This window comes from Anabrus simplex, chromosome 1, assembly GCF_040414725.1.
Source record: "Anabrus simplex isolate iqAnaSimp1 chromosome 1, ASM4041472v1, whole genome shotgun sequence".
In the NCBI taxonomy this organism is placed as follows: Eukaryota; Metazoa; Arthropoda; class Insecta; order Orthoptera; family Tettigoniidae; genus Anabrus; species Anabrus simplex.
The window spans coordinates 1,707,483,881-1,707,498,974 of record NC_090265.1 but is presented as its reverse complement, the minus strand read 5'-3'; the positions used below and the strand labels follow the sequence as shown (position 1 = coordinate 1,707,498,974).

The 15,094-nt window shown below is 38.6% G+C and overlaps 1 protein-coding gene across 1 annotated transcript in view; it reads right to left on the bottom strand.

Moving 5' to 3' along the window:
• Positions 1 to 571: 571 nt before the first annotated feature.
• The window catches only part of LOC136858700 (hydroxyacyl-coenzyme A dehydrogenase, mitochondrial), a 153,470-nt gene continuing 138,947 nt past the window's right edge, over positions 572 to 15,094 (bottom strand). Inside the window, exons 6-7 of the mRNA XM_067138438.2 lie at positions 5,019 to 5,135; positions 572 to 795 (exon numbers count right to left, since the gene is read on the bottom strand). Coding sequence (XP_066994539.2) covers positions 680 to 795; positions 5,019 to 5,135 — 233 coding nt within the window. The 3' untranslated portion in view covers positions 572 to 679. The remainder of the gene's footprint in view (positions 796 to 5,018; positions 5,136 to 15,094) is intronic.

Genomic DNA, 15,094 nt, shown 5'->3' with positions numbered 1-15,094 from the left:
CAGTATGTTCTTGTACTATGCATTCAGTTATGTCTGCATAGTAAACAAACTGTGGATATTGCCTGTAAGAGATAGGGACAATCCTATGTGAGTTGAACAAGGAAACTCGTGCATACATGCGGAGCATTATCTTCTATCTCCATCATGCACCCCACTTCTCCTCCCTCCCCTTTTCTTCCCTGTAGCACGGCACCGGCTTGTGCTCTGGCATAGCAAATACGGAGAGTTCGTCAATTTGAATTGTGCGCCCACAAGTAACCTCATTTTCTCAAAAAGAAAAATGTTCTCTGCCTATCGAATTGCACCATCATTTTTAACATAACATGAAGAGCATCCATGAATTTTTGTCGGTACAGTTCCGATACATCCAAAAATACAAACTTGCTATTGATTTCTCAGTAATTACTTAAGTGCTGGAGATGAAATAAATGGTGTTTCATGAGTCCCTTGGTACAATTTAAAGATCTGAAAACAGAATGTTCATATTTTTAACGAATCACCCAATATTTGAGGTGGATATCTTGGATGTACACAGGGAGAGCAAGCAGTGTGTTGGGATCACTAAAACCTATTATAACAAAGTAAGATATGGATTTATTTTTGTACAAATGATCTTAAGAGACGAACTGATTTGTAATCACATCAATGAGGACACTGCTGTAGTCATTTAATACCAAAATTAGTATTTGTAGAATCCTTGCCCAGATTTTCTTCCCAACTTTCCTTCTGAAACCAATTTTCTCATCAGCTCTACAGGTCTGAACAGTGGCTCATCTGGAAACTTCTTGTGCCAGCCTGGAAAAGAAAATAATTCATGAGAGAGAGAGAAAATCCACTTAGGATAGTAGCCCTAATTCTAGAGAAACCACAAAGATTCAGTCTACTGATTAATCCATAAGGACAATAAGAAATTAAAATACATTTAATTATTTTTCATTGGAATTATTAAATGTTATAATAGTCATTATTCTTGGACAGCAATCCCGCCCCCAATGGATTCTATTTATTCAAATTACTTTCAAGTTATACAGATGATTTTTCACAATTTGGAGTGAATCTCTCAAAATTACAGTTGACATTTCTTGTAGAACAGTAGTGGGGAGCCGAAACCTTTTGAAAATATTCACAGAGAAATATGTGATTGTTCCATGTGCATCAAACAGCATACCAATAACTTCCCAGTTGTTAATTTTATAGGTACTTATATATTCCAAGTCATGAAGGCAAGACTCATAGGTGGTGCCATTTCTTTTCTGTACAAACCTCTTTGGACTGCTTTTCATCTCGCTCAAATCTCACTGTTGGATCGATAATGACACCTTTGTTAGATTTCCTATCAATGACTACAATGTCCACTCGTTTAATGGAACCTTCGGTTGACATTGCAGGTTACTTCTTCATATACTTTGAATTATTTTGTTTTCCTAAAGCAGTCATCTACCTTTCTTCTTAGTCTATGGTGCCTGTGGTTTCTTAAGGAGACAGTCTGGAGATAAACAGATATTTTTACTTAATGCATGGATTTCCACAAAATTTTGGGGGAATGTCACCCAAATAAAAGTAGGGATATCATGAAACCAGTTGCGGTCCCTGAACTTCTCTCCTTCTTCAATGCTTTCCAAAGTATGTCCTCTCTGTTGAATGTCAATCTTCACCATGTTCTTGTACCTGAGTCTTGGTCGCCCTCTTGGTCTTTTGTCTTCAAGTTTTAGATTGTACATTTTTTTTTGGTAATCTGTTATCACCCATGCGTCGCATATGTCCACACCATCTCAGTCGCTGCACTGTTATTTTGTCCTGCAGTCTTACAACTTGAGCCTGCTTGTGGATTTCCTCATTACGGACTCTGTCCCTCCGTGTTTTGCCGATCATGCTACGGACAAATTTCATTTCTGCTGCCTGGATTCTACTAACATCTTTGTTTCTCATGGTCCATGTTTCGCAACCATAGGTCAGGATTGGTACGTAATAAGTTTCATATATGACTCTCTTACATTTTGTTGGTATTTTCTTGTTCCATATTATGTCTAACTATTTTGTAAAAGTTGCTACCTGCCTGAATTATGTGGGAAATTTCCTCATCTATAGAACCAGGATCAGAGATAACACTAAGATATTTGAATTGATGGTTCATCTGTAGCTGTTTCCCCTCCATTTCAATGTGTCCCATTGGTTGCCCATATCTCTTCATGACCATAACCTCACTTTTCTCTTGACTGAAGATGGGTCCATATTCTTTAGCAGATTCTGCCCAGGAGTTTATTTGTCCTTGAAGATCTTGAAGATTTTTTTGAAATATGTTTTGAAATTTTTAATTCCATTTCTTCATGACATTTAATTGAAATTTTAATGAAAATTTGAGTGATAAATTGTTTGAATTCAACGGAATAACTTTGTGACCAGACAGAAACTTAATCCTCTCAATTTCAGCCATACATTTTTTTTTTTAATTTTTTTTTTTTTTTTTGTGTGTCAAAGTGACCAAAATATTGACTTTTATCTCCAGACTGTTCCCTTAAGAGCTAATGAACTATAAAAAGAGAAAGTTAAAGACATGACAATCTAGAATGGGAAGCAGGAACAGAAAGGAAAGCCTAAAATAAACACAAAATGACAATGTGCTGAGAAGAGAGGGATGCAGGAGCCCATCTATTTAAGATGGCAGTGTGTGAAGATGTGGAGACAGTGCTTGTCTTCTCCTCCCACCCCACTGTTGTATTTATCTTACTATGTCTTTCTATATTTGTCATTAATCTCTTTCTTTCCATTATTTAAATGACAATGTTTGTTCCCATCCATTCTTCTTCTTCTTCCTCATCTTATCTCAGTTACTTGGAGTTGGTACAATGTGTAGATTAAGCTCAGTTTTATGGCCAGATGCCTTTCGTGCTGCCAATCCTATGTGAAAGGATGTTTTCACTGTGGCGGTTGGTATTGTTACATCTTGTTTGTAAAGGAAGACATGTTTTAATACTGACATGAATACCCAATCCCTGAGTTAAAGGTGTGAACCAGACATGGCCAAAACACTTTCAGTCTTAAACTCTTGCGCAAACAGTTCCACACAGGTTTTCCACAAGTCATGCTTCACATAACACTCGACAATGAGTGTGCACTGTTTTATTGTGAGCACCATTTTGTGTTCCATTCATATTTATTTATTTATTTATTCAGGATCAGCAACAGCATAACGCCGAATTACAACGATCTGAGCTATGTACAACAGATATGAATTTAAAATGAAAGATATATAAATACTTACAAAGGACACGAATATACACAATAAAAACTGTACTCACTCACTCACTCACACATAATGACACAGTGATGTACTGTGGGAGATGCGCTCATGCAGACATGTGACAGCAACCAACTGATGCATCAAAATCATGGTTTCCAGCATTTCCTGTGACGAGCAGTTCTCCTGTTCATTAACAAGGGTCAATTCAGCGTCCATCTTATGAATATTTTCTGAGCAAGTTTGATTTTGGCCACCCTATATATTGCATTAGTTCACTCTGTCCACTGTGGCAACCTTTAAAATCAGGAAGTTGACAGTTCCGCAATAAATCATCTTTCTCTCTGACATGGGCTTCACAAATTATGAAGAGAGATTAATACCAAATTTACTTCCTCATACTGTTCTCATTATAGCCTAAATATATTTACCACAATGTTTGCCTCCTTCCACCACATCACTCTTCCTGCCTTCCTATTCTCATCCCACACATGTCAGTGTTCTCCTATATTTGCCTAAGCTGTGCTTTGTTCCTCAAAGCAGTATTATTGGACCTTTATGTTTTCTTATATATATATATATATAAGATATGAATAAAGAAGTGGAATCAAAGGTAAGGCTTTTTGCAGATGATGTTATTCTGTACAGAGTAATAAACAAGTTACTGTATAAGATGGTGAGCAACTGCAAAATGACCTCGATAATGTTGTGAGATGGACAGTAGGCAATGGTATGATGATAAACAAGGTTAAAAGTCAGGTTGTGAGTTTCACAAACATGAAAAGTCCTCTGAGTTTTAATTACTGCATTGATGGGTTGGAAGTTCCTTTTGGGGATCATTGTAAGTACCTAGGTGTTAATATAAGGAAAGATTCTCATTGGGGTAATCACATAAATATGATTGTAAATAAAGAGTACAGATCTCTGGTTATGAGGGTATTTAGGGGTTGTAGTAAGGATGTAAAGGAGTAAGGATGTAAGTCTCTGGTAACACCCCAACTAGAGTATGGTTCCAGTGTATGGGATGCTCACCAGCATTACTTGATTCAAGAACTGGGAAAAATCCAAAGAAAAGCAGCTCGATTTGTTCTGGGTGTTTTTCGACCAAAGAGTAGCATTACAAAAATGTTGCAAAGTTTGGGCTGGGAAGACTTGGGAGAAAGGAGATGAGCTGCTCGACTAAGTACTACGTACCAACTGATGAACCCAATTTAGCACATGGGGGGGAAGTGTTAGCTGGAAAATCTATAATGTCCAATAACAGAGCATTTATATTGGTATTATAAATTTAGTCATTCAGGACAAATATTTCAGGTTCCCTATGGGAATCAACATCTACATCATAAGTGGTATGTTCCAAGCTGTCAGTGGAGAGATGGCGTGGAATGACATCAGTAGATGAATAAGTTTGAGTGGTGTCTTTAAAAGTAGGAAAGATCACAATATGAAGATAAAGCTGGAATTCAAGAGGAAAAATTGGGGCAAATATTTGTTTATAGGAAGGGGAGTTAGGGATTGGAATAACTTACCAAGGAAGATGTTCAATAAATTTCCAATTTCTTTGCAATCATTTAAGGAAAGGCTAGGAAAACAACAGACAGGGAATCTGCCACCTGGGCGACTGCCCTAAATGCAGATCAGTAGTGATTGATTGAAACCCTGCAGAACGTCCCTCATTTGTAACCACCGCTATAATTTTCCTGCCAAAAAATAGAAAAGAAAAAAAAAAGACAATTATAATGCAATTGTTATCATCACTGACTGATATTGGAGAATTTACCTTCCATGATAAACGCGTTGGTATCCAGGCCTGTGTAATCTGCAAGCTCTATGGGTCCCATAGGGTAGCCAGCACCAAGTTTCATCGCAGTGTCTATGTCCTTAGCACTGGCATCGCCTGTAAGTGGAGAAAAAGTGGCATTACAAATAGCAATTTAAGAACATCATACATGCAGACATGATAATTATGGGCTTTTGAGCTTATGCCATGTCACGAAAACCAGGTGAAACTCTTTAACTTTACTCCGCGTCTTCAGAAGAAAATCTCAACTGTTCAAGAGGAAGACTTTTACAACAATGAGTGTTTGAATTCAAGAATGCATTACTGTTGGACCTATAGTGGTATGCTCATTCGTCACCAGGTGGCTCGCTGTATGCTGGCACAGCGCTCCAAGAGGAAGCTGATGACAACATTAAGCTACAATTAAGATGTTCCATCACACCGTGTGTGCATGAGAAGTGTCAGAGAGGACATCAGACGAATGAGGGTCAAATGTGATAGAAGAAATAAATAGAAACTAATAAAATAAAATGCAATGAGAGACACCAGGATAGAACAGAACAGAGCTGAAGAATGAAAAGAAAGTATGTGGAGAAAACTAGAGGATGGATAATGATGTGATGTGATGTGGTGAGGCATTGAGGGGTATGAGGGAGGAGTTGGAAAGTTTGAGGGAGATAATTAGGATTCTCACAGAAGACAGGAAGGAAGATAGGACTCCCTCAAACAATGTACAGGTTACAGTATGTGTACAAGAGAGAGGGGAAGGAAAGGGAGGAGTTGTAGAAGACAGGTGGTCTAATGTTCTAAGGGGAAGGAGATTGCAGGCCAAGGGCTCTATTCAGGATCAGAATTCAGGACAGGTGTCTGTGCGAAATCGGTACGAGTCACTCCAGGTAGAACAACAGAGGGAAGATGAAGGACAGGGAACTGTTGCTGAGATACATGGAAGTAGGAGGAAGGGAAAAGGTAGGAAAGGGAAATGTAGAGTAGAGGATAGGAAAAGACAGGTGGAACAGGGTCATGGGAAGGAGAAAAGGGAGGAGGAAGTAGCTTCTGCAGCTATCAGGAAAGATAGGGCTGACCAGGAGGGGAGGGGATCAAATGAGGTGGGTAGGGTTGAGGCTCTGGTCATGGGGGATTACATCGTTAGACACGTGGGGAAAGTGTGTGGAGGAAAGGGAACCAGGGTAGAATGTTATCCAGGAATTAGGTTGAGGCAGATGTTGAGGAAAGTAGAAGAGAGGGAGGAGGGGAAGGAGAAGGTGGTAGTGTTTCACGTTGGTACCAACAACGTAAGGCAAGCTGATATAAGTACCAACATAGTTGGAGATGTGTGGGATCTGGTAAATGCAGCACGGGTGAAGTTTAAGAAAGCGGAGATTGTTATTAGTGGAATACTGTGTAGGAGGGATACTGACTGGAGGGTGATTGGGGATTTAAATGAGACTATGGAGTGGGTATGTGGGAAACTGGGAGTGAAATTTCTAGATCCTAATGGGTGGGTAGGAGATAGGGATCTGCGCTCGAATGGCCTTCATTTAAACCGCAGTGGTACGTATAAGTTAGGAAATTTGTTTGGAAGGGTAATAGGGAGGTACATTCAGGGAAACGGGATGGCCTAGGGAGTGGTGATAAGGGAACAGGGAACTGGAAATCAAGTAGGGATGACATAAAATTGTTAGTGCTGAACTGTAGAAGTATTGTAAAGAAAGGAATAGAATTAAGTAATTTAATAGATATATATTTACCAGATATTGTAATAGGAGTTGAATCATGGCTGAGAAATGATATAATGGATGCAGAAATTTTCTCACGGCACTGGAGTGTGTATCGTAGCGATAGGATAGGAAAGGTGGGAGGGGGAGTTTTCATTCTGGTGAAAGAAGAATTTGTAAGCTACGAAAAAGTTAAAGATGAGACACATGAAATTCTAGGTGTAAGGCTCATTTCTAAAGATAATAGGCAACTTTATATATTTGGAGTGTACAGATCAGCAAGGGTAGCACTGATGTGGATTCGGAATTATTTGATAGGATAGTCAGCTATGTGGGAAACGACATGGAAAGAAATGTGATTGTAGCGGGAGATCTGAATTTGCCAGATGTCAATTGGGAAGGAAATGCGAACGACAGGAAGCATGACCAAGAAATGGCAAATAAGTTAATATGGGAAGGACAGCTGATTCAGAAAGTGATGGAACCAACCAGAGGGAAAAATATCCTGGATGTGGTGCTGATAAAACCAGATGAGCTCTATAGGGAAACTGAAGTAATAGATGGTATTAGTGATCATGAAGCTGTTTTTGTGGTAGTTAAAAATAAATGCGATAGAAAGGAAGGTCTTAAAAGTAGGACTGTTAGGCAGTACCATATGGCTGATAAAGCAGGTATGAGACAGTTTCTAAAAAGTAACTATGATCGGTGGAAAACGGTAAATAAAAATGTAAACAGACTCTGGGATGGGTTTAAAGAAATTGTTGAGGAATGCGAAAACAGGTCTGTACCTTTAAGGGTGGTAAGGAATGGTAAAGACCCACCTTATTATAATAGAGAAATAAAGAGACTAAGAAGGAGGTGCAGACTGGAAAGAAATAGAGTTAGAAATGGCTGTGGAAGTAAGGAGAAATTGAAGGAACTTACTAGAAAATTGAATCTAGCAAAGAAGACAGCTAAGGATAACATGATGGCAAGCATAATTGGCAGTCATACAAATTTTAGTGAAAAATGGAAGGGTATGTATAGGTATTTTAAGGCAGAAACAGGTTCCAAGAAGGACATTCCAGGAATAATTAATGAACAAGGGGAGTGTGTATGTGAGGATCTTCAAAAGGCAGAAGTATTCAGTCAGCAGTATGTAAAGATTGTTGGTTACAAGGATAATGTCGAGATAGAGGAAGAGACTAAGGCCACAGAAGTAATAAAATTTACATATGATAACAATGACATTTACAATAAGATACAAAAGTTGAAAACTAGAAAAGCGGCTGGAATTGATCAGATTTCTGGGGATATACTAAAGACAATGGGTTGGAATGTAGTACCATATCTGAAGTACTTATTTGATTATTATTTGGTCAAAGGAGCTATACCAGATGAATGGAGAGTTGCTATAATAGCCCCTGTGTATAAAGGAAAGGGTGATAGACATAAAGCTGAAAATTACAGGCCAGTAAGTTTGACATGCATTGTATGTAAGCTTTGTGAAGGCATTCTTTCTGATTATATTAGACATGTTTGTGAAATTAATAACTGGTTCGATAGAAGGCAATTCGGTTTTAGGAAAGGTTATTCCACTGAAGCTAAACTTGTAGGATTCCAGCAAGATATAGCAGATATCTTGGATTCTGGAGGTCAAATGGACTGTATCACGATTGACATGTCTAAAGCATTTGATAGGGTGGATCATGGGAGACTACTGGCAAAAATGAGTGCAATTGGACTAGACAAAAGAGTGACTGAATGGGTTGCTATATTTCTAGAAAATAGATCTCAGAGAGTTAGAGTAGGTGAAGCTTTGACTGACCCTGTAATAGTTGAGAGGGGAGTTCCTCAGGGCAGTGTTATCGGACCTTTATGTTTTCTTATATATATAAATGATATGAGTAAAGGAGTGGAATCGGAGATAAGGCTTTTTGCGGATGATGTTATTCTCTATAGAGTGATAAATAAGTTACAAGATTGTGAGCAACTGCAACGTGACCTCGAAAATGTTGCGAGATGGACAGCAGGCAATGGTATGTTGATAAACGGGGCTAAAAGTCAGGTTGTGAGTTTCACAAATAGGAAAAGTCCTCTCAGTTTTAATTACTGCGTTGATGGGGTGAAAGTTCCTTTTGGGGATCATTGTAAGTATCTAGGTGTTAATATAAGGAAAGATCTTCACTGGGGTAATCCCATAAATGGGATTGTAAATAAAGGGTACCGATCTCTACACATGGTTATGAGGGTGTTTAGGGGTTGTAGTAAGGATGTAAAGGAGAGTGCATATAAGTCTCTGGTAAGACCCCAACTAGAGTATGGTTCCAGTGTATGGGACCCTCACCAGGATTACCTGATTCAAGAACTGGAAAAAATCCAAAGAAAAGCAGCTCGATTTGTTCTGGGTGATTTCCGACAAAAGAGTAGCGTTACAAAAATGTTGCAATGTTTGCGTTGGGAAGAATTGAGAGAAAGAAGAAGAGCTGCTCGACTAAGTGGTATGTTCCGAGCTGTCAGCGGAGAGATGGCGTGGAATGACATTAGTAGACGAATAGGTTTGAATGGCATTTATAAAAGTAGGAAAGATCACGATATGAAGATAAAGTTGGAATTCAAGAGGACAAACTGGGGCAAATATTCATTTATAGGAAGGGGAGTTAGGGATTGGAATAACTTACCAAGGGAGATGTTCAATAAATTTCCAATTTCTTTGAAATCATTTCGGAAAAGGCTAGGAAAGCAACAGATAGGGAATCTGCCACCTGGGCGACTGCCCTAAATGCAGATCAGTATTGATTGATTGATTGATTGATTGATTGATTGATTGATTGATTGATTGATTGATTGATTGATTGATTGATTGATTGATTGATTGATTGATTGATTGATTGATTGATTGATTGATTGATTGATTGATTGATTGATTGATTGATTGATTGATTGATTGATTGATTGATTGATTGATTGATTGATTGATTGATTGATTGATTGATTGATTGATTGATTGATTGATTGATTGATTGATTGATTGATTGATTGATTGATTGATTGATTGATTGATTGATTGATTGATTGATTGATTGATTGATTGATTGATTGATTGATTGATTGATTGATTGATTGATTGATTGATTGATTGATTGATTGATTGATTGATTGATTGATTGATTGATTGATTGATTGTGAGACAGTGGGAGAATAACCGGTTACACACGTATGAAAGTATGACACTTACCACATGTCTGGCTCCATGGCTAAATGGTTAGCATGCTGGCCTTTGATCACAGGGATCCCGGGTTCGATTCCCGGCAGGGTCGGGAATTCTAACCATAAATGGTTAATTCCGCTGGCACGGGGGCTGAGTGAATGTGTCGTCTTCATCATCATTTCATCTTCATCTCGATGCGCAGGTCGCTCACGGGAGCCAAATCAAAATACCTGCATCTGGCAAGCTGAACTTCTCTTTGGACACTCCCAGCACTAAAAGCCATGCACCATTTCATTTCATTTACTTAACACATAACACTTAGCTTGGAATTCCAAGTTATCCATTCTTCAGCTCTGTTCTATTCTATCCTGGTGTGTTTGTTGCATTTTATTTTATTAGTTACTATTTATTTCTTCTACCACATCTTAATCGAAGCTTAAGGTTGTCGTGAGCTCCCGCTTGGAGTACTGAGCCAGCATACAACGAGCCACCTTGTGATGAATGAGCATACCACTATAGGTCCAACGATAATGCATTCCTAAATTCAAACCCTCATTATTGTAGAGGTCTTCCTTGTGAACAGTCAAGATTTTCTTCTGAAGATGCGGAGCAAAGTTCTCTGTGAAATATAAAGAATATCACCTTGTTTTTTGACACGGCATAAGCCCAAAAGGCCATAATTATCAAGTCTACAAGTATGGGCCATGAAAGCATCAATGTTAACATCATGCATATATTTTTATTAGCTGTAGTACCTGGCGTTGCCTGGATAGTTTCTGAATATTTACCTAGAAGATTTACATTACCAGTTAGTTATGTGTGAAGTGAATTTTTATAGAATTCCTTTTTTGACTTGCAGATTGATATGTTATGATCTATTACGTTGTTTTAGAATTATTTAGATGTGTGTGATTTCAAGTTTTAGATTAAATAATTTTTGAGTAAAACTTCGTCCTTATGGAAGCTCGAATTGACTGGGAAATATTTGATCCTGTCAAAAATTAGTAAGTGATAACTATATGTATTTAGCCGTCGCACCATAGATACGATGTACAGGATTTCAACTGTCAATGAGACTGCCCCCCATCTCGCCCCCCCCCCCACCACTAAGTGATAACAAATCTGAATTGTCACCATTCATCTCAGTGACCCCGAAAACTGTAGATTCAACACTGTTTTCAATTATTTTTGTATCTCACTCCCCCTTCACCATCACCCCAAACGGGGCTGAACATGAACTTTAAAAAATTCAGAGTGTCACTATTCATTTCAGCGACCACGAAAACTGTGGATTCGATACCATTCTATATTTTTTTATACCACCTCCTTCGCCCCCTGCCCATAAGGGGGCTAGGGGTGTCTTACCCCCACGCGGTTTGCCTCCTGGTACTAATTGATAAGTGTACCAAGTTTTGTGAAATTGCTCCGGTGGTTTAGGAGGAGAGAGAGAGAGAGAGAGAGAGAGAGAGACACACACACACACACACACACATTTTTATACATAGTAAGGAGAAGAAGATAAGATTTTTATACATAGTAAGGAGAAGAAGATAAGATTTTTATATATAGTTTTTTGATTATTTTTATCTCTCACCCCCTTCGCCCCCCACTTGGACTTGTAAAAAATCCGGAGTATTACTAATCATCTCAGAGACCTTGAAATCTATGGATTCGAAACTGTTTTTAATTATTTCTATATCTCACCCCTTTTTGCTCCCCACCTAAAAGGGGGCTGAACTTGGACTTTAAAAATTTCTGGAGTATTACTTTTCAACTCAGCGACCCCAAAAACTATGAATTTGACACTATTCTCGATGATTTTTATAACTAACCCCCTCAACCCCCTCCCTTAAGAGCGCTATTGATGGCTTACACCCACAGTGTTCATCTCGCGATAGTACGTAATACGTGTACCAAGTTTGGTTTGAATTGCTCCATTGGTTTAGGAGAAGATGCGTCATTTACACACACATACACCCATTTTTATGTACAGTATAGTAATATTTTTATACTTCACCCCCTTTCCATCCCTGCCCAAAGGAGTCCTATGTATGCCTTACACAACAGTATATTTTTTCCAGATAGTAAGTCTTATGTGTACCAATTCTGGTTGGCAGCTATGCTCAAACGTACATGCATAATCTCGCTGCTCTAGAATCCTGGAGCTGACGTTGCCATGGTTACAGCAGTTCATTTCTTTTATCCGATTCCTAGAGCAGGGGTAGTGTGGTGTCAATATCTCCATAACGGTTGGTTTTAGGGCCTTAAAACATGGTTTTCGGGCCCTTAGGGCTTACCATATTTTGTTCTTTGCATCAAGAGGATTAAATTTAGCTTTGTCTCATCCTTACACAACAAATTCGATATTTTGCGTATTTTAGCCTATTATTTTTATATCTCTCCCCCGTGCCCCCCACCTCGAATTTTTTTGAAAATAAAATACATCCCATGTTACTCACTGGCAACGTATCTTTCTATAGGTGAAGACATTTTTAAAATCAGTTCAGTAGTTTTTGAGTCTATCAGTTACAAACAAACACAAATTTTTCCTCTTTATAATATTAGTATAGATTATAAAACGAACAGTAGAGCAAAGGGCCACAATCAATGCACAGCGCTATGAAGATATGTAACAGAAACTCAGGCGCACCATAAAGTCAAAACACTCAAGCATGTTATCGAATGGCATTGTACTTCATGACAACACTGCCAACTCTGCGAGGAATACTCTCAAAGATTTGTGTGGAAACTCTCCAATAACCTCTGTACATCATAGATCTTGATGGTAATTAGAAGGTAAGTAGTCCACCTGTTCAATAAAATCAATATTCAGAAAATAATAAATTTATAAAATCTTTTCATTTACAATACATGTTTGATCCCTATGTAAGGGACATCCTCAGCTGTTGAAGATAAGTTGACAAGAAATACAATCTTTACAGATCATCATCTTCTTCTTCTTCTTCTTCTTCTTCTTCTTCTTCTTCTTCTTCTTCTTCTTCTTCTTCTTCTTCTTCCATTCCCTTTTCCAGATTCTCTCCAGGTAGAGTAGTGTACCAAAGCCTTACTCAATATTTCCACCATTCCTCTTCTAGTACTTTACTGCTATCAACTCCTCTATTTGCAATACAGTCCACAACAGAGTTCCTCCATCTAATTCTAGGATGTCCCCTAGGCCTCTTTCCAGTCTCTGTATTCAAGAATGTTCTCTTTGGTATTCTTTATAGATATACAGTAAAACTGGCCAAAATAAATAAGCATGCAGTTAATGGGAAAACAATGAAAAACTCTGTAAGTCTATTGTACGGATACAATTCTTTGTAATATTTGGTTTAAAAATAGCTGACATCAATCACTAAAACTGGTAGAGTGAAGTTGAAGAATCACATTAAAAATAATCCAAATGTCACTAAAAACAAGTGTGCTTTGAATAAATACCCAAATCCATATGAAGTGACATGCCTTGGAGCTGGCATCATACAGTCCCCTTAACTCGGTCCATGAGATGTCAGAGAGGATCTGTGTCTACATGGATAAATCCTGCCAGGTGCGTCTACACTGCGGGGGTGGGCAACGGTACTGTAGTCGAAGCTATGGTAAATGCCAAGTTCTTATGGGGACCCAGTCCCTATAACACGGACCCCGTGCACAGGGATACGTGTGAAGACCTTAATGGCAGTAATGGCATAAAATGAAAGTTTTTGAAACAGCTGAACTGGTGGAGGAGGCAACCCATCCATCTGGGGATAGTAGAGAAGGAACCCACTGCCTTGTGGAAGAGGAAGGATCCTCAAAGGCTAAGGGAGTAAACCCTTAAAGAAAATCATCTAATGCATTAGGCTTAGCAGGTCAGCAGAAGAGTGTTATTATGTGTTGTTTTCAATCTAAGAATCAATCAATCAGTACTGATCTGCATTTAGGGCATTCGCCCAGGTGGCAGATTCCCTCAACAAGCCTCAGATGGAAGAATGAACCAAAATTAGGCCAAATTCCATATACCCTTGGAAGGAATGACAACTCTCCAAAGTTTGAAGATAATCCTAGGAATACAAGAAGTAATATCAAGGAAAGACAAAATACTCAGACTGGCCTAAAATACAAACATAAACTGAAAATAGGAACTCTAAACATGATAACTCTGACAGGCAAGAGTGAAGAGATTCTATGATGGAAAGAAGAAAGATTCATATACTGGGATTGAGTGAGACAAAATGGAAAGGGACAGATTGAAAATAATTAAGAGAAGGTTACGAACTGGCATGGTAGCAGAAAGGAAGCACGAAATGGAGTAAGTTTGGTACTCCACAAAGACATCACACATCACAGATGTTGCCTTTGTAAATGATAGAATAATGAAAGCCAGAGTAAACTTAGGGAAGAACAGTTTTACAATAGTCCAAGTGTACGCCCCTCAGCAAGGATGCAGTGAGGATGAGAAAACAGAGTTCCTGGATGATTTGGAAGATCAAATATAGAAGACAGTGTTATGATAATTGGGGTTCTGAATGCCCAAGTTGGGGCCAATAGATCTGGATATGAGTTGGTGATGGGCCCTTTTTGCACATGGAACTAGAAATGTAGAGGGCAAACATATTCTCAATGCGTGTGTAAGAAACAATCATCTAAAAAAAAATACATTCTTCAAAAAAACCGGATAGCCATAAGAATACCAGATATGGTTGGGATGGGAAATCAAAGACATTTATTGATTATGTGATAACTATAAATTAATTGGAGAAAAAGTGAGGGATACAAAAGTTATCAAAAGTGAAAGCTTGGATAGCGACCACAGACTTATAGTAGTGGATTTAAATTGCACATTGAAAGCTACACCTGCAGCAAAGAGATTGCCAAAGATTATAGAATGGAAACTGAAAAATGGAGAAATCAAGAGAGATTTTCAAAATTTGATAGTAACTAAAGTGCCAAAATATGAGACAGATAGTGTTGATGTAGAGTGGAATGCATTTAGAACAACAATAGTTAACTGTGCTCTAGAGGTATGTGGGCCGGGCTGAGTGGCTCAGACGGTTAAGGCGCTGGCCTTCTGGCCCCAACTTGGCAGGTTCGATCCTGGCTCAGTCCGGTGGTATTTGAAGGTGCTCAAATACGTCAGCCTCGTGTCAGTAGATTTACTGGCACGTAAAAGAACTCCTGCGGGACTAAAT